Source organism: Bos indicus x Bos taurus, chromosome 9 (genome assembly GCF_003369695.1).
Source record: "Bos indicus x Bos taurus breed Angus x Brahman F1 hybrid chromosome 9, Bos_hybrid_MaternalHap_v2.0, whole genome shotgun sequence".
Classification (NCBI taxonomy): Eukaryota; Metazoa; Chordata; class Mammalia; order Artiodactyla; family Bovidae; genus Bos; species Bos indicus x Bos taurus.
In genome coordinates, this window is record NC_040084.1 from 85,671,115 (window position 1) to 85,698,635 (window position 27,521).

Genomic DNA, 27,521 nt, shown 5'->3' on the forward strand with positions numbered 1-27,521 from the left:
TCTCCTGGAGAAGGAAATGACAACCCACTCCAGTACTCTTGCCTGAAGAATCCCATGGACAGAGGAGCCTGGCAGGCTGCAGTCCCTGGGGTCGCGCAGAGTTGGTCGCAACTAAAACAACCAAATTCTTTCTTAGGCTTAAAGCGTAGGAGAGATCACGTCAGTCTTAAAACAGTTGCGTGAAGCCATGCCCATTCTGACTTGTAAGTCCTAGTCATCCGAGGCATTGCTCAGCCTTGGCCCTTCAGTGGTGCTGCTGCCCCAAAAGCTGTGGAGCCAAGGCCCTGCTCGAGTGTGCAGGGACACAGAACAAAGCACACCACTCCTGTTTACATCCTTGGCCCGGGCCACCCGTTTCTCTGTAGCCAGCAGGATTTCCTCAGGAAGCTGTCCTGGCAGAGGGCGGGCCGGGACTGACCAGGATGTGATGATCGCAGCCCCCTCTGCCCTCCAGGCTCTGCGCTGAGGTCAGGCCCCGATCTGTGTCTGGACCCACCCTTTCCAGTGCTCCCGCTCAGACTTGGGAGAGGGGAGTTGGTGGGAAGACACTGAGTTTCTGCCCCCCGGGCACCCAGCTCCGGTTTGCTATTTCATGCTCCAGCATGAAGAACTGGGGTAAAGAGCTTGGCAGGGGACACCTTCAGAGGCCACTAGAGCCACAGTCAGGGTCTCCAGGCCTCAGCTTTCCCCACAGGGCCACGAGTGGTCCCTCCAGTGCTGAGCTGTGATCCCGGCCTCGGACAGAAAGGATGGCTTGGATGATGTATGACTTCATTTGGCCTGGCCAAGCACCCAGGGATGGGCTTCCTCAATTGTGGTTGGAAGGATGATTTAGCCGTACACCTGTGTGTGTAGCTTGGGCGTCAAGTTAACTAGCTGTCACTTTTATTTAAAAATATAATGGAGGGGAGCCTTCTGTGGAAGGCCTTAATAGATGACTTTATAATTTAGATAAGCAGTAAGGCAATGGCACCCCACTCCAGTACTCTTGCCTGGAACATCCCATGGACGGAGGACCCTGGTGGGCCGCAGTCCATGGGGTCGCTAAGAGTCGGACACGACTGAGCGACTTCAGTTTCACTTTTCACTTTCATGCATTGGAGAAGGAAATGGCAACCCACTCCAGTGTTCTTGCCTGGAGAATCCCAGGGACGGGGGTGCCTGGTGGGCTGCCGTCTATGGGGTCGCACAGAGTCCGACATGACTGAAGCGACTTAGCAGCAGCAGCAGCAAGGTTAGCTAAGATTTGTTAACATACCCAACTGCTGTAAGTCCACACTACTAAAATGGTGAAGTCAGGTTTTGGGGTAAACAGGTGTGGGTTTGAAGCCTGGGTCTGTGCTTCATGAGCTATGTGACAAATGGACACATTTGTCACCTCCTTGAGTATCTGTTCTCATTGGTATGGTGGAGTCAGTAAAACCTACATTGTCTTGAATGTTTTAAGTAAATAACATGTGAGAATACTGACATATAATGTAGATGTGTATCCTGTCTATGTATATGGCTGTATACCTATATATAGATAGATTTATACGTATATATATATTTATAAATACCTGTATATTTGGAAAACTCAGCAGTGGCCACAGGACTGGAAAATGTCAGTTTTCATTCCAATCCCAAAGAAAGGCAATGCCAAAGAATGCTCAAACTACCGCACAATTGCACTCATCTCACATGCTAGTAAAGTAATGCTCAAAATTCTCCAAGCCAGGCTTCAGCAATACATGAACCGTGAACTTCTTGATGTTCAAGCTGGTTTTAGAAAAGGCAGAGGAACCAGAGATCAAATTGCCAACATCTGCTGGATCATGGAAAAAGCAAGAGAGTTCCAGAAAAACATCTATTTCTGCTTTATTGAGTATGCCAAAGCCTTTGACTGTGTGGATCACAACAAACTGTGGAAAATTCTGAAAGAGATGGGAATACCAGACCACTTGACCTGCCTCTTGAGAAACTTATATGCAGGTCAGGAAGCAACAGTTAGAACTGGACATGGAACAACAGACTGGTTCCAAATAGGAAAAGGAGTACGTCAAGGCTGTATATTGTCACCCTGCTTATTTAACTTCTATGCAGAGTACATCATGAGAAGTGCTGGGCTGGAAGAAGCACAAGCTGGAATCAAGATTGCCGGAAGAAGTGTCAATAACCTCATATATGCAGATGACACCACCCTTATGGCAGAAAGTGAAGAGGAACTAAAAAGCCTCTTTGGTGAAAGTGAAAGAGGAGAGTGAAAAAGTTGGCTTAAAGCTCAACATTCAGAAAACGAAGATCATGGCATCGGGTCCCATCACTTCATGGGAAACAGATGGGGAAACTTCATGGTATTCCATAACGTTGTGAGCACAAGTGGCAGCTGTTACTGCTAAGAGAAGTCGCTGAGTTCTGAATGCACTGCACAGATGCTCTTCTTTATTTGGCAATATTGTCCTATAGGCAGATACCTCCATTCTGGGGCACAAAGAAATGTAGTAATTTGCTTTTTTGAGATCAGAACCTAGGATCTTAATCATTGCACCGTATTGGTTCTTCCCTTGACAAAAATGGGAAAGGAAACTGCAAACAAAAGCAAACCAAGAAAAACCTACACAAACATAGATAAAAAAATTTGTTAAGTAACAAATAGCATTTTTCTTTTTGTAAATGGAAGGTGGAGGTGAGGAAAGGATGTAGGGAAAGATCAAGTGATCTCTCAAATGTCTCCTTCTAGACAGAGTATTCTGTGGTCTTTTAAGTTTATCTGGACATCCTTTATTGAAAAAGAAATTGTGGAACAAGGATAAAATCCAACAGGTGGGTGTTTTTGCTATCATCAGAGATCTAAAGATAGTTGGCAAGATTTGGACTCAGGAACAAATTCATACAGAAGTAGTCTGTGAAAAGTTTTGAAATGTTAGTCCCAGACACTCATCTTCAAGTTCTTCTTATTTGAGTGTGATGGGCTGAGATGTTTCCATCTCAGATTTTTCCTAGGTGGCTCCTTGGTAAAGAATCATCTGCCAGTGCAGTGGGTGCAGGCTTGATCCCTGAGTAGGGAAGATGCCCTGGAGGAGGAAATAGCTACTGACCCCAGCATTCTTGGCTGGGAAATCTCATGGCCAGAGGAGCATGGCGGGCTATAGTCCATGTGGTTACAAAGAGGTGGACACAACTTAGTGACTAAACAGCAGCGGCAGCAGCTGCTCACAGAACTTTCTCTGTGAATCTAATATAACCAAATGATTTGGCATTATTAAACTAGGTCATTTATGACCTGGATATACAGAATGTCTTGAAACGGTCCTCACTCTTTTTTTTTTTTTGGTAGGTTTTAACCTTTTATTTTTCTCTTAACTTTTTTGAAAATTTTTTCTTTTTTTTCTTACTTTATAGTTAATTTATACTTTGTGACCCCATGGACTATACAGTCCATGGAATTCTCCAGGCCAGAATACTGGAGTGGGTAGCCTTTCCCTTCTCCAGGGGATCTTCCCAGCCCAGGGATTGAACCCAGGTCTCCCCATTGCAGGCAGATTCTTTACCAGCTGAGACATAAGGGAAACCCTGATGTACAGTATTAGTTTCAAGTGTACAGCTCAGTGATCCAGTGTTTATGCTCCATTTAAAGTTCTTACCAAATGAAGTCCTCACTTGTTTTTACAGTGTGGAATACTGCAAATACTTCTTTTCTGATTGTATGAGATTGTTTAAATCGCATATTATTAGGTTGGCCAAAAAGGTCATTTGGGTAAAACCCGAACGAACTTTTTGGCCAACCCAGTACATAAAGAAGCAGAAACATCAGCCTACCACGAATTCAGAAACACTGGCATGTAAAAACCTGTTTACTGCCATGTGCTTTCATTTTCAAATTTGCACAGTAGAGCCAGTTCTTTAAAAGGCCTGTCTGTGTGAATGGAAAGCATTTTCCTTTGGTACTGGCTGTTTTGCAATCTTACGTTCACTATGTTTGACTTTCTCACGTGTATGAAACTAATAAACTCCGTAAACAGAAAAGTGCTAAGTGTTAGAACTAGCACGTCTTGGGAGTTTGTTTTTAATAAGCTGATGTAATTAGCACCTTGAACTGCATATTCCATTTGTTTCTTTTGAAACCTTACAAAGAGGACAGGATGATGTACCTACAAAGGGCATCAGTATACCTAATATTGGCCTTTTAAGTTGTGATGAAGTTCTGGGTGTTTAAGAAGCTAAACCTTGCCAGTGACTTTTAAATCAGAGGGCGGAGGAGTAGATCTGTTGCTTAGGGGAAAAGAAAAAGTTAAAACATAGAGCATTGTATGAATTGTTTATATCCATCTTTCCCAGGGCTTGAGTGTAGTGCTTAGTACAGTGCTAGTGGATTGTCATTTTATTTCATGCATTCATTCATTCAGCAGATTTATATTGAGAGTCTTCTAGGCACTGCCTTCAATACTGAACGATGAACAAAACTCAGGGGAAAATCTCTGCCCTTATGGACCTTACACTTTAGTCAGGAGAAAGAGACTGGAAAAGATGTGTCACACAAGCTAATTTAGATGCTGAAAAGTGGTAAGGAGAAAGATAAGGCAGAGAATGGGGTTAGAGGTTGTATGTACAGGGGAGGGAGGCTGCCATGGCAGTTAGGATGTCCCTTGAGAAGAGGGGGTTGGAGTCACCTCTGCAGGAGATGAGGGTAGGTAATCCTGGGAAGGGGGCTTCCCAGGGGGCGCTAGTGGTAAAGAATCCACCGCCAATGCAGGAGAGGGTGAGTTCGATCCCTGCCTGGGTCGGGAAGATCCCCTGGAGAAGGAAAGACAGCCCCCTCCAGTATTCTTGCCTGGAGAATCCCATGGACAGAGGAGTGTGGTGAGCTACAGTCCCAGGGGTCACACAGAGAGACGACTGAAGCGACTTAGCACATAACCGTGGGAAGAACACAACAGGCAGAGGGAGGAGCAAGTTCGATGTCCTGGCTGGAGCTGGTGGATTTGGAGTACGGAGGAGTCATGAGGTTTATTACATAATCCCGGGGGACAGTGAGCCTGGGAGAGGCAGGAGAGAGGCGCTGGTCAGAGGCACAGATGGGGAGGGTCTTTCAGTTTATGGGAGGATGGAGGCCTTTACTCTGAGAAAGAGGGGAGTCTGAGTAGGGCTTTGGAGCAGAGACACAAGATCTGCCTGGGTCCTAATGGCATCTCTCCAACTGCTGTGTTTTGAGGGTGCACAGGGGTGAAAGGAGGCCACCCAGTAATTGATTTCCCAGAAAAATAAAACACGACTGTTAAATTGCTGTGCTTCATGAATGGAAAAAGTGCAGCCCATTCTGATGAATCAGCATCTTAAAGCCGGGCAGCCCTTTAAGAAGTCTGAGAGCACATATGATTTTCCTTATGGGCGTTCCCCTCCCACACTGGGGCAAAAACACTTCAAAAGGTGTCCTGTCCACATCACAGAGAAGAAAGTGAAATTGCCCCCCTTTTTAATACAGCAATTGAGAAGCATAGAAAAGTGTGGGAGGTGGTATGTGTTTTAACGTTCATTTTCTTTAGTGGGAGTATTGCTTTGTAAATCCAAGATCATGGATAAACATGAGGGGGCCCCGTGAGAGCAAATGCTGGTCTGGGGAACTTTAGATTTCATTGATGAGTAGATTAAAATGTTAGTTCTTTTTTTTTAGATTAAAGTATAGTTGATATACAGTATTATGTAAGTTATGGGTACAAATAGTGATTCACAATTTTTTAAGTTATACTGTATTTATAGTTATTATAAAATGTGGCTATATTCCCCATATTGTACAATATACCATTGTAGCTTATTTTATACCTAATAATTTATACCTCTTAATCCCCTACATCTACATTGCTCCTCCTCCTTCCCCTCTCCCCACTGGTACCCACAAGTTTGTTCTGTATATCTAACTTTGCTTCTTTTTCTCCCATGCAAGTACTAACCAGGCCCAACCCTGCTTAGCTTCCAAGATCAAATGAGACTGGGCATGTTCAGGGTGGTGTTGCTGTAGACGGCTTCCTTTTGTTATTATATTCACTAGTTCATTGTATTTTTAGATTCCATATATAAGTGATATCATATGCTATTTGTCTTTCTCTTTCTGACTTACTTTACTTAGCATGACAGTTGCAAATGGCATTATTTCATCCTTTTTTAATGGCTGAGAGATATGCAGATGACACCACCCTTATGGCAGAAAGTGAAGAGGAACTAAAAAGCCTCTTGCTGAAAGTGAAAGAGGAGAGTGAAAAAATTGGCTTAAAGCTCAACATTCAGAAAACTAAGATCATGGCATCTGGTCCCATCACTTTGTGGGAAGTAGATGGGGAAACAGTGTCAGACTTCGTTTTTTGGGGCTCCAAAATCACTGCAGATGGTGACTGCAGCCATGAACTTAAGACGCTTACTCCTTGGAAGGAAAGTTATGACCAACCTCGATAGCATATTGAAAAGCAGAGACATTACTTTGCCAACAAAGGTCCGTCTAGTAAAGGCTATGATTTTTCCAGTGGTCGTGTATGGATGTGAGAGTTGGACTGTGAAGAAAGCTGAGCACCTAAGAATTGATGCTTTTGAACTGTGGTGTTGGAGAAGACTCTTGAGAGTCCCTTGGACTGCAAGGAGATCCAACCAGTCCATCCTAAAGGAGACCAGTTCTGGGTGTTCATTGGAAGGACTGATGCTGAAGCTGAAGCTCCAATACTTTGGCCACCTCATGCGAAGAGTTGACTCATTGGAAAAGACCCTGATGCTGGGAGGGATTGGGGGCAGGAGGAGAAGGGGATGACAGAGGATGAGATGGTTGGATGGCATCTTTGACTCGACGGACATGGGTTTGGGTGGACTCTGGGAGTTGGTGATGGACAGGGAGGCCTGGCGTACTGCAGTTCATGGGGTCGCAAAGAGTTGGACATGACTGAGCAACTGAACTGAACTGAGTATTCCATTGTTAAGTATAATATCGACCACATTTTTTTATGCATTCATCTGTTGATGGACACTTTGCTTCCATGTCTTGGCATCTGTAAGTAGTGCTGCCATGAACATTTGGGTGCATGTATGTTTTCGAATTTGTGTTTTTGTTTCTTTCATAAATATACCCAGGAGTGGAGTTGCTGGATCATATGGTGGTTCTACTTTTAATTTTTTGAGGAAACCATATGTGTGTGTGTGTTTACAGTGGGTACACCAGTTTACACTCCTGCCAACAGTGTATGAAGCTTTCTTTTTCTCCACATTCTTGCTGGGACTTGTCACTTGCGTTGTTTTTGATGATGGCCATTCTGACAAACGTGAGGGAAAATGTTAATTCTTTGACAAAGTGAGTTGCTCTTTCAAAAAAGTACATGTTAGAAATTTAAACTGTGGGTGTCATGAAAAAGCCAATGGTGACTTTAGTAAATTCTCAACTTGTGAGCAAATTGAATATTTTCATTCTTGTGATGATTGGCTTGGTGTAGAATGACGTCAGTTCATCATAGATTTTTGTTGTTCTCTTAGTTCATAAGAAGCCTGTCGATTTATACTGTAACCATGTATGGAATGTGGTACAAGGCAAATCATCTTCACTCTCAACTTCAAGATGTTCTTAATCTAATAAGAGTAAGAACACATCCGGGTGCCTACGATGCTTTTTCAGAGCATTTTCACATTATATTCTTGGAGAACATGAAAATCTCTTATGATGAAAATTGAGCTCGTCTTGAGAGGAAATGATGTAGCTGGGAAAGAACTTGTCTCCCCCGCAAATTGAAATAGAAGTATGGCTGTCATGTCGATTCATATTTTATGTGGTTACATTTGTAGATGGACAGACACGTAGATACATGAATACTCACGCGTGTGCATGGAACAAGGGGAATAATTTTGTGAGGCTGACGTTCTTTAAATCCAATTTTACCTGTACATGACAGATCACAGTGCGGTATAGGATGGAGCCAGATTTTTCTCCATTTACCCCACATTCCCAAGGTGGCCTCAGTGAAGCCCTTAGTGCCCTGATGGCCATTGTGAGTGTCCTGGAGATAAAGAACTGGTCGGAAGAGCAAATTGCAGAAACTAAGTCATGAAGTGTGCTTGGAGGGGGCTGGGTGTGTAGTGAAGGGTTGTTTGGGGACCGCTGGGAGCTTTTCCAGGGTAGGGAGTGAACTGGTTTCTCCCTGACTTTGGAAAGAATCCACCCAGTGGGTGTCAAATGAGCAAAGGGCCCTAAAATAGTCTCCAGTAAATAGGAGCAAACAATTATATCTTCAGCTCATGATAACTCAGTCCTGTGAAGGGTACGTGCCTGTTTCGGTGGCCACAGCACTGCTCTGGTATTTGCTTTCTTACAACACCCGGACCAGTTGCATTCCAGGTGTGTTTTCCTCCTGGTTTCTTTGACTGGGAGCTGACTGCAGAGGATTTCAGCCAGACAAGTTCTGGGTGTGTTTCGTGCCGTTTTATATAAGGCACTGTCTTTGTTTCCAAACACATAATTGCTTTTTCTGTCAAGATATGAGAAGAATGTGGGACTTTAATCTTTAGACCTTAAGGGTATTGCACCAAGAAACTTTATCACCTGTCTTTTAAGTGTGAGAAATTTCCATTGGTTTCCACCCAGATCTATGACCCTTAACATATTGAAAATTATCAGCAATAAGTGGAGATTATTAGGAATCATTAATTCCTGTACATGAAGAATCTTGAAAACTGGGTTCCCTTCTGTCTCTTGGCCCCTGTCCTGCCTCATCTCTGCACTGCCCTGTCAGTCACCCTCTGTAGCGTTTCCTCTGGGGACGGGTTAGGCGGTCTCTGATCAGAGGAACTGCAGCAAGTCCCTACATATGAACCTCCACGTGGTGAACTTTCACAGAGGTGAACGTGCATGCACGTGTGCAGTCACGGTGGGTAGTTCACGTATCAGGTGTACATTGTCACGTGCGTGCATCCTCTGTGACTGGCTGAGCTTTTGTACTTTACTATACAGTACTGTGTAGAGCACAGTAGTACAGTGTCTTTATTTCAAGCCCAGAATGCCAGGAAGCAAGAGTAGAAGCAGTGGCCATATAGTTGGTGCTACTGTACTTTTCAAGGTACTCTATGATTAAAAATGCTTTCTTTATTTTTGTGCGTGTTTTTTAATGTATTATTTGTGTCAGTTTATAATATAAACTATAACATTATAAACCTATTACAATATAGTACTATTTTGTTATAGCTGATTGTGTTAGTTGGGTACCTAAGGCTAACTTTGTTGGACTTAACGAACTAATGGGACTGATGAATGTGCTCATGAAACGGAGCGCGTTCCTATGGAGGTGACCCACCCTCTCACCCAGTTCATTTGTCAGTGTTTCTAATGATATCTGTCATGTTTGAGTGTTTTGCTCACTAAACCGAATTGCTATTCTGAGTTGGTGGGGACAGGGAGGCTGAGCCTGTGAAAGCTCACCATTATATGTGAAAATGCCAGTGTAGAAGGACAGGATGTTATCGACTGAATGTTACCTGGCACCCTCAGGAAAGGGAGAGATCATTTTACTGATTTCCGTTTTTTTCTTCCTTTCCTCTTTCATAGGGAGCTTCCCTATGAAAGCTCAGTTGGTAAAGAATCCACCTGCAAGGCGGGAGACCCTGGTTCAATTCCTGGGTCGGGAAGATCCCCTGGAGAAGGGATAGGCTACCCACTCCAGTATTCTTGGGTTTCCCTTGTGGCTCAGCTGGTAAAGAATCCGCCTGCAATGCAGGAGACCTGGATTCGATCCCTGGGTTGGGAAGATCCCCTGGAGAAGGGAAAGGCTACCCACCCCAATATTCTGGCCTGGAGAATTCCATGGACTGTATAGTCCATGGGGTCTTAAAGAGTCAGACAGGACTAAGCAACTTTCACTTTCACTTCCTCTTTCATTCATTCATATACTTGATAGGTATTTCTCATGTAATTGGTAAGTGTCAGGTGTTGTCCTGGTTGTTCCTGGCCAAGGTTGCAAAAATAAGACCCAGATTCAGCTTTCAAGGACTTTAAAATTTTCCTGGGGACAATCACCATGTAAATAAGTAAGAGTCCCTTTTTAAAAAGATGTCTTAAATGGAAAATTTCAACTATCAAAGTGGAGAGAATATTTTTAAAAATACCCATATGGCAGCACTACAGTTATCAGTCATGGCCAATCTTGTTTTGTCTATACCTGCTCCCACTCCTCTCTCCTTCTCCCATGACTTTAAAGCAAGTCGCAGACCTCAGATTGCTCCATTCGTGTCGGGAGGGTATGATTTACGCTGATGCAGTGGGAAGGTCAGGGCTGTTGTGAAGGATGGGCTACTGCCTAGAGGATCAGTGAAGTAAAAGAAGGGTGTTCTAGGCAGAAGAAATACTGTGAGATAATAGCGGGGATGATGTAGTGCTGCTTGTAGTTTGATGTGGCCAAAACTGGCCCATGGATCGGACCACGGGTGGAGCCACGGGTGGGGGTCTACAAAGGCAGACAGAGTACAGATAAAAAGGCTTTGGCTTTGTCAGCAGTAGACTGACTGTCAGATCTTCACTGCAAGACATTTATAGTTTTCAAGATTTATATTTTGAAAGTTACGGTGGGTAGGGGGTATAGAGCGGCTTGTAAATGATATGGGATTGGAGAGTGGTTAGATAGCTGACAACCTTGGTTGAGGGCTGAAACTCTGATAAGATTAGGATGGAGAAACATTTTGAGATATTTGAGACACTGAGAGATAGTGGAGAAGAAATATTATATTAGCACTTATTTATGACACGTTGTAAAACCTAATGACCTCTTAACTTTGGGGCTGAATGAATGACCCTGAGAGTCTTGGCATGGATCAAACAGCTTGATGCTGATCTCTCAGATCAGATCAGATCAGTCGCTCAGTCATGTCCGACTCTTTGCGACCCCATGAATCCCAGCACTCCAGGCCTCCCTGTCCCTCACCAACTCCCTGAGTTCACTCAGACTCACGTCCATCAAGTCAGTGATGCCATCCAGCCATCTCATCCTCTGTCGTCCCCTTCTCCTCCTGCCCCCAATCCTTCCCAGCATCAGAGTCTTTTCCAGTGAGTCAACTCTTCGCATGAGGTGGCCACAAGTACTGGAGTTTCAGCTTTAGCATCATTCCTTCCAAAGAAATCCCAGGGCTGATCTCCTTCAGAATGGACTGGTTGGATCTCCTTGCAGTCCAAGGGACTCTCAAGAGTCTTCTCCAACACCACAGTTCAAAAGCATCAATTCTTCGGCGCTCAGCCTTCTTCACAATCCAACTCTGGACTACTGGAATCCAGAATGAAAGTTTGATGGGTGTGGGGAGTTTGAATTGAATATCAAGGAAGAATAGACAGAGGCATTTGCTGAGGAGGTGGAGGGCTTCCCTGGTGACTCAGAAGGTAAAGAATCCACTTACAGTGCCGGAAACCCAGATTCGATCCCGGGGTTGGGAAGATTCCCTGGAGAGGGTAATGGCAACCCACTCCAGTTTCCTTGCTTGGAGAATCCCATGAACACAGGAGCCTGCCAGGCCACAGCGCACGGGATCGCAAAGAGTCGGACATGGCTGAGTGACTAAGCAGCAGCAGCCGCAGGAGCTGGAGGAGGAGTTTTGAGAATTATCAAAATATAAATTAAGGGCTGCAAAATTTTTTAGTACTGGGCCATGTGTTTGGTATCCTCAGGTTAGTAAGCCACATGAATTTTTATTGATAGCACTGTTTAGGTATTAGCTGCCAGTTCTTAAAAATATAGAATTTTGGCAACATCACCAAGAAAAAATGTGATCAGCACTATAACAGGGAATGATGATGAGTGTGATGTTTTCAGTTTGATCAGGTCACCAGGACCTCGAATCTCACTTGACAGTCGCCCTGTCCTCGGGAGCAGTCCTTGAAAATCAGGTGGAGTCAGGTACATGTCTGACTCCAGGTATACCATACCTACCAACTCTCTGCTCAAGCCAGGGTGGAATGTAATTGTTATAAAACAAACTCAAATGTTGTATTGGGTTGGTAATAAAGTTTGTTTGGGTTTTTCTGTAAGGTGATATGGAAAAATCTGAAAGAAACTTTTTGGCCAACCCAATCCAAAGTTTAATTAGCATCATAAAAAGAAAGTTCAGGAGTGTTCTGAGACATGTATTTCCCAAATTTTTAGGAATATCATAGATCAGTTTTGCCCCCAGTAGGATCGTGATGCATCCGGTGTGTGCACACGCTCGTGTCCCTATGGTTACGTGGCAGAGGTGGCCGGAGGAAGGGTAAAGTGTGAATAGTGCTCATCGAAGTCTGTGAATCTATCCTGAGATTCTGACTTCATTCCCAGCCAGCTAGCTCACTCTGCTGTTCTTTCCAATCTATGATTTTCGATTAAGCTCAGGCAGTTTTGGAAAGGAGAGATAAACTGAGTCTCAAATTGTCACCAGCTAAATCCACATGTCTGTTTTAAGTGTGAGCAAAATGTCAAGTTGAGCAAAGTGTCAACGTTCCAGTCTTTTCCCTGCATTTTTCAAGTTCCGAGGGTTCCCGTGAAATGTTTTTTTTTAAAGCCACTGATAGCCCAGCAAATGGGATCTTTCAAAGCTTGTAATTCCCCAAAAGACTTCATATAGCAAGCACACAATTTAGTAAATCCCTTCAACAAGTTTCCATGACTTAACTATATGACTGCATTAAAATAAAGACCATACTTTGCTTCTCTGTCCAGTAATAATAAGCATTCATGTTTCCTGATTTTATGTTGTATACTTAGCACCTAGCACAGCACTTGGAATTTCATAGGTGTTCAATAAATGTTGTTTGAATTAATGAAATACCCCACTAGGTGCTGATGATTGAAGACCATAGTTTTATGGGTCACTTTCTTCATCACACCTGGCAGTCATCATGATGTCAAAGATGCCAGCACACAGACTCCCCAGAAGAAGGCCTTTTCATTCCATTTTGTTGTAGTTATTCCTGTCTATGGCTTATAAACTGAGTTTGTTCATATTTATATCAAGCTGTTCAAATCCCTTTCCAGGAGATAATTAGAAATTACTAGTTCATGCATAAGATTTTGGTAATAACATTTTTGCTAAAATATCTCAAGCTTTTCATATCCTTGAGTCAAGCGGGCTATGTTGAGCCTGCAGGAGGAAGAGGAGAAGAAAAAAATGCTTCTGTTGTGGCTTTAAAATTATTCAATCACTGATGCCATTCCCCCCAAAGGAGCAGAGAGGGACTACAAGAAGAAGAAAAAAAACGCAGGGAGGGCCTTTGGGGAGCATGTGGATTTAGGGGTGAGCTGAGGAGGAGGGTGAAGGTCCTGAAGAGACCCATGGGACTCAAGAACAGACTGCAAAGTGGACCCCCAGGGTGCAGCCTGGAAGACAAACTCCACCAATGACTTTCTGACTTTTGGCCACAGAATCACTAGAAGATATATTTTATTAGTACATGGTGATCAGGTACAGTTATATAGGTACAAACAGATACATAACTGAAACAAATGTTGCAGGAAACAGTCCCCTTTCTTCATGGGATGTTGCCAATACTTTCTATTCTGTTCTGTGCTCTTCTGTGCTATGCCCTGTCATTTAAACAAATGCTGGTCTCAAATATATATCTGAGGATCCTGTGGTTATTAAGGACTGTGTCAACCCGAAGCTAGAATTGAATCAGCAGCAGCCATAGTTTTTAGATTCTGAAGGTTGGTGGAGGGTCGTGGGCACTGTGGTGGCTGCTTCGTGGTGTCACTGATTTACCTTGTTGGCATGAGTTGGTGCCCAGACCCCCAGCACGTCCAGGTTCTGCCAGATCTCCTTCAACTTCTGGAGGTCCTGAGTCACTCAAGGAGCTCCAGCTTCTTGTGGAAGTCACCCATGGCATCAAGGTTAGAGTTGATGAGAAGCAGATATGGATTCCAGTTGTCTTCCCGGTTCCCATGCGCTCGCGTTTTGTCCTTGGTCTTTCACATCCAGCTTCCTGCATAACTGCCACCCTGGCCAACCTATGGTGACTTTAGGCTCAATACTTGGCACAGGCAGCAACCTGTATAGGCAGACTGTTGTATCAGCTTCCAGTCCCCTAGCAGTTGTGCTTCTTGGATCCAGCCTTGAGTGCTAATGGGCCATCATCTGCAGGGCGAACACCACTACGGCTGCTTGTTCATTGGAGAACAGGAGAGAACTTAGAACTTTTTGTTTATACTTGTGTTTATCTAATTTAAATGCCTATTTTGGGGTGTATTTTTCATGCTGAGTAGTTGCAAATATTAATAGGTATAATTTATATTAAGTGCTTAGAGTTGTAAGTAGTATTCCTAAATAATTACATTATGTCAAGAAGGTTCTTTGAGGATGAGATGGTTAGATAGCATCACCGACTCAATAGACACAAACTTGAGCAAACTCCAGAAGATAGTGGAGGACAGGGAAGCCTGGCATGCTGCAATCCATGGGGTCGCAAAGAGTTGAATATGACTTAGCGACTGAACAACAAGGAGGTTCCATACACCAATTTTTTTTTCAGGTATTTGTTCCCCAGACCTTTGAACACCATTGCCTTTAGAGGCATTTGCTGAGAGAGTGCTGGGAAGAAGGAAGTGGCCAAGACCACCAGCTTGTGAGACTGTTCATTCTTCAGGAAGGGATTTATGTTAACTGGAGACCACTGATGCATAAATAGTGGGGGCCCTGAGCACCAGGATCATATTTGCCAAGATAAGAATTAGACATAGGCTCTGGCAAGTTCTGGGTGTTTTGAAGGGAAGAGTGTGGAAGATGTGAAATCAGCCCTCCTTCAGCCACCTGCCCTGTGGGTGTGCCCCCAGGGCCCTCCTCACCACCAGCATGACTTAATCTGTCCCTCTAATGTATGTTTTTGGTTGTTACGTGTCAAAAACTTTCCTGATACAAACTGCATTTCAGCTCAAACCATCTGCAGAAATGCTGGGAGGGATACCTTGGAGAAAAATAACTGAGATCAGTTATTATAGATTCATGGGCTTCCCTGGTGGCTCATATGGTAAAGAATCTGCCTGCAATGTGGGAGACCTGCGTTTGATCCCTGGGTCAGGAAGAGCCCCTAGAGAAGGGAATGGCAACCCACTCCAGTATTCTTGCCTGGGAAATCCCATGGACAGAGGAGCCTGGCAGGTTGGAGTCCGTGGGGTCGCAAAGAGTCAGACGTGACTGATTCAGTGAATTTCTCCAGAATGGTATGGCAGGATGGGAGGACAGAGCTGGTGCAAACAGCCTCATAGATTCAGTGAGGCTGAACGAGGAAACTGAAATTAAAGTCTTGTTTATGGTATAGCAGTTTCACCTGAAAGGTTGCTGGAAGTGTTTATCCCCTCAAAATCTTTACACAAACTAATTAAGAGTATGAATGCATTGTTGAAGTCATTCAAGAAATCAGGGTTTTATTGTTGTGACTTCTTTTAGTAAGTTTATCCTGTAGGGTCTGATATATTTATACTGATGGATCTATCTCTATCCCTCCCCCAAACGATAGTGAGCAGTGTAAATATGGCATGTAATTTATATTTCATAACATATATCGTATATGTACTTACTGTTATAGACAGAAAAGATAGAGAGGCATTAAATAAATGAGCCAGGAGTCTATTCCCTTTCTTCCCCTCAACTCTGGGGATTCAGAGCAACACATTGAGTTTTCCCTTGGGGCTCTGTCTTTATAGATAGATAAAATAGCAGGACCACAAGTTCATTTGCATTCATTTGCATTCATTTGCATGTAATTTACATACAGCGATCCAGAGTACTTTATGCCTCCTGATGTTTTCAGAGAAGTTTTTTGCTTTTGCTTTTTCTTCCCTTAAGGTTTGTCAAGATAGTCTAAAGCATAAATGACATCTGGGGAAAGGAGAGCAAGAACAGCAAAAATAAAGATACAAGTGCCTCAGTTTTCGTAATTCTTTTAGTTTCACATTTTCCAGAGACAGAAGTACATCGGGATAAAAATTCAGAAATACTATGGAATGAATTGTTGAGAGGACAATGCTCTGTTTCTTTTCTTCTTAACTGTAACAGAAGTTCACCCCATCTGAATGGTTCAGTCCAATGTCCCTTATCTCTGTATTTTTATGTTGCTCGTATAAAAAACATGGGTTTGGCATAAATGTGTGCCATGGTTTCATGGGGAAATAACACAAGTTTGTCTTCCATTGAGCTGACACTGGTAGTGGGACCCAGATTTAAATTAAGTTCATATCAAGTGAAATGGATGATCGTATGGAAGAATGTTGTGCTTGCTTTTTTGGGTTTGGTTGATTTTTATTTTTATTTTTTAATCTTTTTGCCTGCACCACACGGCATGTGTGATCTTAGTTTCCCTACCAGGGATTGAAGCTATACCCCCTGGGAAATCCTGTGACCTGGTTTTGTACTAAGAACTGGGAAGAGAACTTGAATTTGCTTGTATCATTTTCTTCTCTTTTCTTTTTAGACAGAGATGGGAAAGTCTTGTAAAAACATAATGTGACACAAAATTTCACAACTTACTTTAAAAAGTTTATTTTGAGGAAATAAGATTTTTCTCTATTCCTAAACTTGAACTAGTATTGCTTCAGCCTGTGCGATGTTAAGTCACTTCAGTCGTGTCTGACTCTTTGTGACCCCATGGACTATAGCCCGCTGGGCTCCTCTATCCATGGGATTCTCTAGGCAAGAATACTGGAGAATGTTACTATGCCCTCCTCCTTCAGGAGATCTTCCCAACCCAGATCTTCCCAACCTGAGAGTCTTATGCCTCCTGCATTGGCTGGCGGGGAGATTCTTTACCACTGAGCTGCCAGGGAAGCCCGCTTCAGCCTAATGCATTTGAACCAAAGAGGAAATATAAGAAATGAAACATATTAGACAAGTAATACACTCTACAGCAGAAACTTCTAGCACCTTAGAAGAAAAATAAGGAAATCTGTTTCAGTATTTTAATAATTGTATTTCTTATAATAAATACCAAGTTTTATAGTTTACAGTCATACTGTATATTTAGAAGTTTATTTTGTGACATCAGTTCCTCTTGGCATTAGCATTGTGGGGTGTTGAATCAGACATGAACTTCACATCCCCCCCAAAAAGATAAACTAGGTGTGGTGCTATTGACACAGCAGCTGCGTTATTTAAATTCCCTACAGACTAATGTTGCAAATATTTGAATTGAAGTAGATATTTTTACTGAACAAGTTTGTACTATCTCAAGTAAGAACAAGTTGACTTGGGGATTCCCTTGCAGTTCAGTGGTTAAGACTCCACTCTTGCAACGCAGGGGGTGTAGGTCCAATCCCTGGTCAGGGAGCTAAGATCCGACATGCCTCATGGCATGACAAAAAAATAAAATAGATAAGCAACAAGGATTAAAACAAACAAACAAAAGAACAAGTTGAATAGGAAGGATGCAAAGGTCTTCAGATAGTCTTGAAAAAACCTGCATTTGGAGTGGGTAAAGAGAAATTCATCATGTCGTTCCTTGGTTCCATGTGTTTGGGATAGAAAAATTCCATTCTGGAGATGACAGACAAGACGTCCTTAAAAAACACATGTGTGGGATTTCTCTCGTGGTCCAGTGGTTAAGAATCTGCCTTGCATTGCAGGCGACACAGGTTTGATTTCTGGTGGACGTCCCATATGCCTTCGGGCAACTAAGTCAGCCACAGCTGGAGAGTCCCTGTCCTGCAATGAAAGATCCCGCGTGATACAGTGAGGATACCCAGTGCTGCAACTAAGATCCGACCCAGCCAAATAAATATCACACATACACACTTTAAAAAGTTTTTTGGCACTCAAAGGATCAAGACTGATGCAAGTGATAATTATGGGGGCTCGCTGCACATCTGGAAAGCGATTTGGGAAAACATAGAGTCAGTTGTGCCACCCTGTTCTAATTTATTATCTGCTGAGCACCAAGTGAGGGGTGGACATCGCAGGGTGTGAGATGTTTGCTGTCTTTGGCCTGAGTCGAGTTGAACAGCTGCTTTCTTCCTCATAAGCAACAGATATTTCCCAGGCCCCAGAAGTTTGGGGGAGTTCCGAGTGATTGGAAGTGAGGGAAAGGGAAGCAAACTGTTTCACTAGTGGGAAGGAAAGTTTAACTAGCAGCTTGGAAACTTTTGAAGTGAACAGTTGGCTTTGAAGATGTTCTAGGATATACAAGAGAGGAGAGAGAAAGGAAAGAAAGCAGTTTGAACAAAAGCTCTATAAATAAGTGTTTTTACAGTTTTTTTTTTTTAGATGACCTTGATGAATTCAAGAGAACAGTAGTTGATTGGGATAAGTCATACAGTTTATAAACGTGAAAGCTGCTTACTTTTGAGAAGCCAACAATCAAGATGGGAGTACAACTCAGTGCCTCTGAATGAAAGGGAGAGAAGGGAAGAGAGAGATGAATTTTCATTTAGAACAGCCAGCTCTCAGGCAAGTGTGTAGCTATAACCACCTGCCTCACACTTGATGCAGAAGTTGTATGTGGTCGAAGGTGGCAAGTATGTTTCATTTCCTTGGAGGGATGCAGTAGAAGTTTCTCGATGAGGATGTCATCATACTCTAGTGTGTGTGTGTGTGTGTGTGTGTATTAAGTTGCTTTCAGTTTGACTCTTTGCGACCCTATGGACTGTAGCCCACCAGGCTCCTCCTTCCATGGGATGTATCAGGCAAGAATACTGGAGTGGGTTGCCATTTCTTTCTCCAAGGTATCTTCCCAACCCAGGGATCAAACCCATGTCTCTTATGTCTCCTGCATTGGCAGGTGGGTTCTTTACCCCTAGCACCACCTGGGAAGCCCCAGAACTCGCTAGAGACCAAGACAATTCTAAAGAACCCAGGGTCCGCCAGGAGTGCCGGTGGCTATGGGGAGTGGCAGGATCAGGACAGGAACTCAGAAGGTTGGGTTCTCAGGTAACATTGTTGCAAGTTCAACACTCACTTAGAAGGAGGCTGCTGGATCTTTCCCAGTATGTACTAGGGGAGCGACCTAAGAATGCTTGAGGCTTTTGAAGAGAACTGGGAAATGCGGGCTTTGTGTCTTTAAGGTGTAAGCGAACATCCTGGGTCAATAGAAGTCAGACAGTCTGATGTTAGAGGTGGCCCAGAGGTTCCCTTCGTCCTTGGAACTGTCCAGATGCTCTGTCTGGCCTAGGCAGCAGTGGGCTTGGGTGGACCATTCCTTTACCTCACTGGCCACTTTGCAATCATAGTCCTGGCTGTCGGTAGCTGGTGTCCAGAGTAGATGCTCCCATGGGAGCAGCTCTTCTGCCCGCACTCTTTCCTAAAAATTTCTTCCAGTACTTTCTCCTGGTGGTGGGAGAGGGGCAGCTGTGCTAGAGGGGCTGCCCATGCTCTCTGGCTCCTCTGGCCCTCCTGGTGGGCAGACCTCAGCCCCTTTCTCCTCCAGGCTGGGGTTGGGCAGCAGAGATGAAGGGGCCTGAAAGCCAGGCCGGGTGAGGGTGGGGTTTATTTGTAGAATGGGTGATGAGGGTGGCACGCGTCATTCTCAGGGGAGAGCGACCCGGTCTGATCTCTGTTTTGCAAGGTCCCTTTGGTGACTGGATCAAGGCCAATGAGGCCAAGTGAGGAAGGAGACAAGAAAACCCAGTCAGGAGGTGGTAGGTTTTCAGGTTGTGGTCCATAGGGCGTGTACTGTTGGTTCAGACGAGTCAGAACAAACCTCGGGATCATAGTCTGATTTATGATGCCGTTTGTCAGGAACCTCGCCTCTACTGAAAGCAGTAAAGCAAGGACTTCAAGGCTGGCCTCCTCTGTGCGTTTCCTCGTTGGCTGGCAGTGGACTTCTATTTTGATCCCATGTTATTTCCCTGCTGGAAATTTGACGATGAATGTTTTCAAGGGGGGGGCAGTAGACTCTGGCCACCCCCCTGTGTCCATCCAGCCTGTCGTCTCAAACGTGAGGGAATGACCTGTCCAGACACGTGCAAACATCTTAACTGTTTTTGCAGAGAGCTTCCCACCCCTGTGCCATACTGCAGACTTCGAGGCCATTACCTCAAATATAGAACATTTTATTAGTAAGAAAGGAAGCATCTTTTCTTAAAAAAAAAAAAAGAAAGAAAAAATCATTTCTTTCAATTTCTATTTCCCCACTCGGTCAGTTCTGTGACATTGGTGAAAGCAGAAGTGAAGTAGATGCAGTTGCTTGCTCTGACCTGAGCATCCTGACTAGAGCCTTGCGGTCTTTAGCAGAAAGGCTTTTGAAGAACTTTTAATTCACAAACCCTGCCTGTGTCTAAGTAAACGTGCTCTGCAGTCTTAGACACGTGCTGCATGATAGGTGATGGAACTGTGCAACGGGCTGGCCAGTGGTCTGTCCCAGGCAGTGTGAGTGCGTCTTTTCGGTTGTCTAAGGGTTGTGTTTTCCTCGGTTGTTTTGGTAGGGTCATTTGTTCATACCGAAGGAAGAACCCACTGGGAGGTGAAAAACGCCAAGGGAGATACTTCTCGGAATGAATGAATGAATGAGTAGAAGAAATGGCATAATCTACAAATGTACACAGCATCACTCTGTGTGCGTGTATTTAGGAATCACTTCCCCTGAAGGAAGACGATAGTCTGAAGTATTATCTTGTAGTGAATACTATTAGTTAAGTAAAGCAAGCACTTAACTTGTGTGTCAGAGCTCTGTGAGGGACCAAGCTCTGAGTGTGTTACATTGCTTCATTACTCCTCATGGGGAAATAGCCGGAGATTAGGAAACGTACCTAAGCTGATGAATTGGAAGTGGCAGCAGAGATGGGTGTAAACTCGAGGGTTCAGACCCCACAACTTCTGGGCCTTTTCCCTGAATGGAGAGACAGACTATTTCCTTATATATTTAGGTGAATTTGTACGTGTCCTCTTGCATCTGTGCTTGAATGACGTAGAGAACAAGAGTTCCCACTTTCCTGAGCATCTTATGGGAGGTGTGGTTGAGATGTGTCCCAGATGTAGCATTCCCTGTTGGCTCCTGAATTCTCAGCTTCCTGCCGGAATTCCTCGTGGGAAGGGTGTCCTGGCATGTGGATTCTTAAAAGCTTCCTTGGAGGTTCTGATTGATGTGCCTAGTCGCTCAGTCATGTCCGACTCTTTGCGACCCCATGGACTATAGCCTGCTGGGCTCCTCTGTCTATGGGATTTCCAGGCAATAATACTGGAGTGGGTTGCCATTTCCTTCTCCGGGGCATCTTCCTGACCCAGGGATCGAACCTCGGTCTGCTTCATTGCAGGCAGACTCTTTACCATCTAAGCCACCAGGGAAGCCTGCCAATTGGGCATTAGGGACCCTAACCTTTGCACTGACAGTGTTTATTTCTGGGGATTTCTTGGCCCTGTGAGGCAAGCAGGGGTGTGGGTTAAAACCATGGCCTAGGCATCAAACAGTCCTGAGTTGGGGACCCGGCTTCTTTGCGTGGTAGCCCTGGAACCCTTGGGCTGTGGCTCAGCTTTTTTGAGCTGCTGTTTATTCATCTATACAGGGAGAAAAATGTCCGAGGGGTGTCCGGAGGATTAGGAGATGTTGTGTGTAAAACAGCGTGGCACACGCCCACCACTTTAAAAATACCAGCTGTTATTGGTATAAAGGCTGCACAGAGGAAGACTAGAGGATGCAGGGCGTTTGCAGATGGACTGACTGCCTCTGTTCTCTTCCTGTTTCTCCCCTGCTCTCCTCACCCTCAGGACGGCTCCCTGGGAAACATCGATGACCTGGCTCAGCAGTATGCAGATTACTACAATACCTGCTTCTCCGACGTGTGTGAGAGGATGGAGGAGCTGCGGAAACGGCGGGTTTCCCAGGACCTGGACGTGGTGAGTGGGATCCCGGGAATATGCACTTGCTCAGCAGTCTCCTCCTGGTCCAGCGTCCCCTCCCTCCCCTTCTTACGCTTGTGCGTGGATCATTTTGCTGCACTACTTTGAGATAAAAGAATTCAGATCCCCAAAGGATTAACCCAGATCTGTGGATATCAGACAATAAGTCTGATCAGTAGGGGCAACAGTGATCAAATTTTTGTACTTAGGAAAATATCGCATTTTTATTTAACTCAAGAGGAAAGGATATTTTTACGCGAGACTGATATACACTACATTTTTACTGACTCTAATCCAAAAGGAGGTCTAAGCTTGTTCTTTCTTTTCTTCCTTTGTTTTCTTCTTTTTGTTTTCAACAAGATAAAGTTTAAAGAAGCAAGAAACCATCCTAATTTCTCACCTAGTAATAACCCACATGGGTGTTTCAGCAAGTCTCTGTTGGGGGCATTTTTACATCAGCTATGTAATTCTTGCTTTTACACTTAATATTTTATTATAGTTCTGTGTTATTAAGACTTCTTTGTCATCACCATTTTTCATGGCTATGTTCCTTCTCTCAGGTGCATTGAAATTCATGTGTCTGTTTTGTGAAGACCTTTATGTGTATGGTTAGTGGAGAATTTGAAGTTGCATGTGATAAATAGTAAATAGTTTAGGTCCGTATAATCTATGGGCTTCCCATATGGTGCTAGTGGTAAAGAACCTGCCTGCCAATGCAGGAGACATAAGAGATGCAGGTTTGATTCCTGGGTCGGGAAGATTCCCTGGAGGAGAGCATGGTAACCCACTCCAGTATTCTCGCCTGGAGAAACCCATAGACAGTGGAGCCTGGAGGGCTGTTGTCCACAGGGTTGCAAAGAGTCAGACACGACTGAAGTGACCTAGCACTCACGCATGCCATAAAATCTATATATCTGCCAGTATTTCCATGCTGTTGTTGTTTAGTCGCTGTGTTGTGTCTGACTCTTTGTGACTCCATGGACTGTAGCCCTCAAGGCTCCTCCGTCCATTGGATTTCCCAGGCAAGAATGCTGGAGTGGATTGCCATTTCCTTCTCTAGAGGATCTTCCTGACCCAGAGATCAAACCCATGGATTCTTTACCACTTAGCCACCTGGGAAGCTCTTTGAGTAACAACACCTCCTGCCTTAAAAAAAAAAAAAGCACACCAATTCTATTGAATCCTTATTTATTTTGTGATTTTCTATAATTATTTTATTACTGATTCCTTTTATAAAAAACGTATTATAAAAACCTATTGGATAAGGATGTTACAAAAGACCTATTGGATAAGGGATCCAACAAGTAGTTTAGGTACTGCAACTGTTATATTTCATAAATACATGATTCACTTCCTTTGTAGGTAAGATGCTGGTGCTCTTATGCACTTTCATTTTTTTCCTTAACTCAATCCACCTAAATGTTTCGTATAGCATAACTGTCAAATAATTACTGATCCTTTTTCCTCACTGATTTAGTATTCCACATGGGTGGGAGTTGGTATAATAGAGTCAACTGAGACTCAGAAGCATCAGTTGGGGGCAGAAAGCCATCATCCCGGGAGCCTGGCACCGTGGCCCAAGCAGGCACCTGGGTGTCATTGTTATTAAGGGCGTCTTTCTTATAACTTTGTCCCCTGGCCTGTGTCAGTGGGAGAGAGGTGTTTCTTTTCTTCTAAGAAAGTATTCTCATGTGGGAAAAGACTTTTAAAATTCATTAGGCTATCCTGCTGGGACAAGGTTGATGCTTTTTCCTTTTGGCAAGATTGCAGCCAAACAATAACCTAATTATTGCACTGAGTTCTTGAATGTTGCAATTTTGACATTGAAAAATAGTCTGGTAGGATACTCTGTGGCTTCCTAGGACCAAGCAAGGAAATGACGGCTGTGAACTGGCAGATGATCCTTGATACGACACTCAACTGTTCTTCCCCAAATTCTAGCCAGTTAAGAGTTGGGGTTTCCATAATTATCCCACAGTGTTTGGGAAGCTTGGAGAGCAGCTTCTTGGTAGGAAAGGAAGCCTGCCTGGAGGTAGGATAAATAACTTTTTCCCATTTCGACAGATGGGCCTCATTTGGTGTGCTCTGTTCCAGAGCTTCAGAAGACAGTATGGGAGAAAATACCACAGGAGCTAAATTAGTTCTCATCAGAGTTGCAGGAATGTGATGGTGGGTAACATTGATGGGAGCCAGTTCCAGCCAGGCTGGAAACTCTTCATCCTTTCAACTGTAGTTAGTGAGAAAAGTAAGATCCAAGTCATCATATTCAGGTTCCCTTTCTATGAGATTCCAGACAAGTGCTAAAGACCAAGTTAGATGCCACATGGTTCTCCATTATTCAGGAATCCATAAGCTGGAGACTTAAAAAGCATTAAAAAAAAAAAATCTTTTGGCTTCTCTGCATGCTTCTTCAAATATTAGTTCCTTGAAAAGGAATCGAACCCAAACCCCTTGCATTGGTGGCGAGGAGTCTTAACCACTGGACCACCAGGGAAATCCCTAGAAGTATTTTAAGGTCATCATTCAGGCCATGCTTGCAACTCTGGTGACCTGGGGAAAGCTTCCTCTTGAAGTGATTAGCTCGTCACAGATTGAGTCCTGATGGAGAGCGATTTTCTTAAAAAGCTGTAACTTTCAGTCCGTAAGGCTCTCTTTCTTGCATCAGATTTTACCTGTAACTTCTAGACTTTGAATTTTGCCTTCAGACAAGTAGGCAAATTTCTTTCCTGCTCTGCTATTGGGGCAGCTTTGAGTCTGAGCACCTGCAGTGTAAAGCCTTCTTTTCTGGGCTAGTAAGCAGCCCTGTCAAAAGCAGAAGTGAGATGACTTGGAGAAGAAATAATCCACGGACAGCACTAAGAGGGAATAGTAACACATTAGGATTCTAAAGCATTTTCTAGGGGAAAAAAAGTAACATCCAGCTTGTGTTGTCTTCTGCAGAAAAAGTCATTAGAAACAGCCTGAGGATGGAGAGTTTGGTGATGGTTTAAACAGATCTTTTGGGTTTGTTTAATTTTAAATCCTCTGGGTGAATTTGGGGAATTGAGGAAATGTTCTATAGATGGAACATATTTAGATATTTCTTTGGCTTTAAAAAGTCCAAAAACATGCAGTGTCCTTTAGAGCTAATTACATACCAACTGGAGAATGAACAAGCCCAAAAGTCACCCTTCCCATAGAGATGCTTGACTTAACCCTGAAAAATAAAAGGTTTTGATAATTATGTTAGTAATTAACTTTCTGGACTGGATATCAAACTACTTCTCCAGGACCTAATCACCTGGCCCCTGACTGGAATAAAGCACTCACTTGATAAAGTGTTTTGGGGGGCCAGTTATTTTAGATGGAGGTAACAGAGAGAGGACAGATGGGTGAAAATTCAACAGCATAAGCAGGGATTGTGATTCAAATGTATAACTATGGTGAGAGTTTTTATTTAGCACCAAACGGGCCCTAAAGGGACTGTGTATTTGGACTGCAGCCTTTGCCTCGGCTGGGGATCAGGACATTAGCGCTCTTGAGCAGCAGGGAAGTTGACCGTATTTCCATACATTTGGCACATCCCTGAGCACCATGTGTGTTTTTGGCTGCAAGAAGCTGCATTTGGAAATGACAGCAGCTTCCCAAGTCCATAATGGGCTCCTCTCTAGTGATGCTAAGTCTGACATCTGTCATAGTGACAGTGGCCAGGAGAGAGACACTCTCGAGGTAGCCTCTTATTACTGGCCACGTCAGCTTCCTTGGCATCTTTGAAGCTGAGTCTGCTCGGATGTTAGCAGGAACAAGTTTGTGTGGTGGTTGGTGTAGCACAGCCCTGATGGAAAAGTTACCACTGCAAAGTGGACCCTGTTCATGATGCTGGATCTCCATGCAGATTGTTAACACATCTGTGGGCACCAGGACCCGGGAGCCCAGGCGAGATGCACCCAGGTCTTTAAGGATCGGGAATATAAATACAAATATTGCACATTATCTCAGAGGATATCAGAATGGGATATCAGAATCATTGCTGATGGTGTAGGGATAATTCTGGGGCATAATTATTGTTCCTTGCGATTTTCATAATTTAATCTTTCAAGGTATAATTCTGGACTAAGAGGCAGTGAATGTGGTACCTGTCATGACTAGAGATGATTCTTGGGGCTTCCTCAGATTCTGCCATTCCCACTCCAAGCCCAGGTGGAGGTCCTGGCCTCTGTGGTTGTCACAGTGGCAAGAGGGTGAGAATCACGATGGCAAGATGGGGGACTCGGGGTTTAAATTCTGGCCATTGTACTTAGCCGGCGAGTTGTGTAACCTATCTAAGTTTCAGTTTCCCCTTCTATAAAATGGGATAAAAATATCTCGTAAAGTCGTTACCAGGATTAAATGGGGAAATTGCTATAAAATACCTCGTCCATCATCGTAAGAGACCTGTTAACTGCCTATTTCTTTTCCTTCCCTTTTATTCCTGGTCCAAAAACTCCTGTAGTGATGCTGGAGAGTCTGTGATTCGTACTTCATTAATATTTATTCATATGAGTGCAGAGATTTCTTTTAGCTTTTATTTTGGGATATTTCAAACATATATAAACAGCATAGTATAACAAACTTCCTGTGCCCTTCAGCAGTTACCAGCATCCTGACTTCTCCCTTTATCTTTACTCTTACGCCTGCTTAATTATTATTTTTTTGAAAGTTTCTTGTTTGTGAAGTACAGTTTACACATTGAAATGCAGGTGTCTGAGCTATCCAATTTTGCCAAGAGGGTAGTCACGTCACCCACATCCTGGCATGGCATAGAACACAACTGTCACCTTGCAAAGTTTCCCCACGTCCCTTCTCAGCAAATCCTGGATTGAGGACAGGGATGTTTGTCAGTCTGTTTTGGTGCTTTCTGTATATGGTGCATGGCACATGATAGGTACTCAGTGAGTATTTGTTGAATTTATTTGTATATGTCATTATTTAAGACTATTAAGTGAGCATCAGACATGTGTCTGAGACTTTGTCATTCCAGAAATACAAAGATGTATTCCCCATCCACAAAGATGGTATAATTTAGTGGGGGTTTTAGACAAGTAAACAGACTATTTTTTTTGGCTGTACTTTTTTGGTTTGTGAGATCTTGGTTTCCCATTTAGGGACTGAACCCTGGCCCGTGGCTGTGAAAGTGCCAAGTCCTCATCATTGGACCAGCAGGAATTCCTTAAGCAGACTATTAAGTGCAGGAAGTACACAGGAGAGACCCTGACCCAGTTTAGGAAAATCAAAGAAGGCTTCCTGGAGGAGGTGATGCCTAAGCCCAACTGTAAAGAAACAGAAGATTAATCTGGTTGGGGAGGGAGGTGTAGACAGTGCAGAGTAATTTAAGGCTGAGGTCACAGAGAAAAAGCCAAAAATGAGAGCGAAAATGTGGCTTTTATGGGCCATGGAGAGAAGTTTACCGTGGCTAGAACCTACGATATAAACACACGTACGAGAAAAGATACACGCTCTCCTTTCACAGGTCTTGTATTATTATCAATATAAAAAGAATATTGCTTTGATTCATCACCATTCCCAAGACAAAACAAATCGCCCTTTCGCAATAGTTGATCGGCTGGGCCAAGGTGCCCTTGTGGCCTCCCCAAGCCACGCAGACGTGTCCAGTCTCCAGGGGGGTTTTGTTTTGTCTTACTGACTGCTCTTCTTTTGTTATTTGCTAGAGACAGCAAAGCCTGTGGAAAACAGGTTTCCTGTTACTTTAAGCTCCCTGAATATTCAAGAAAAGATAA

The 27,521-nt window shown here is 43.7% G+C and overlaps 1 protein-coding gene across 3 annotated transcripts in view; it reads left to right on the top strand.

The window, feature by feature from the left end:
* SASH1 (SAM and SH3 domain containing 1) overlaps positions 1 to 27,521 on the top strand; it is a 259,539-nt gene that overhangs the window by 89,705 nt on the left and 142,313 nt on the right. For all 3 annotated transcript variants that reach the window (XM_027551788.1, XM_027551789.1, XM_027551787.1), the window contains exon 2: positions 21,634 to 21,762. In XM_027551788.1, coding sequence (XP_027407589.1) covers positions 21,634 to 21,762 — 129 coding nt within the window. The remainder of the gene's footprint in view (positions 1 to 21,633; positions 21,763 to 27,521) is intronic.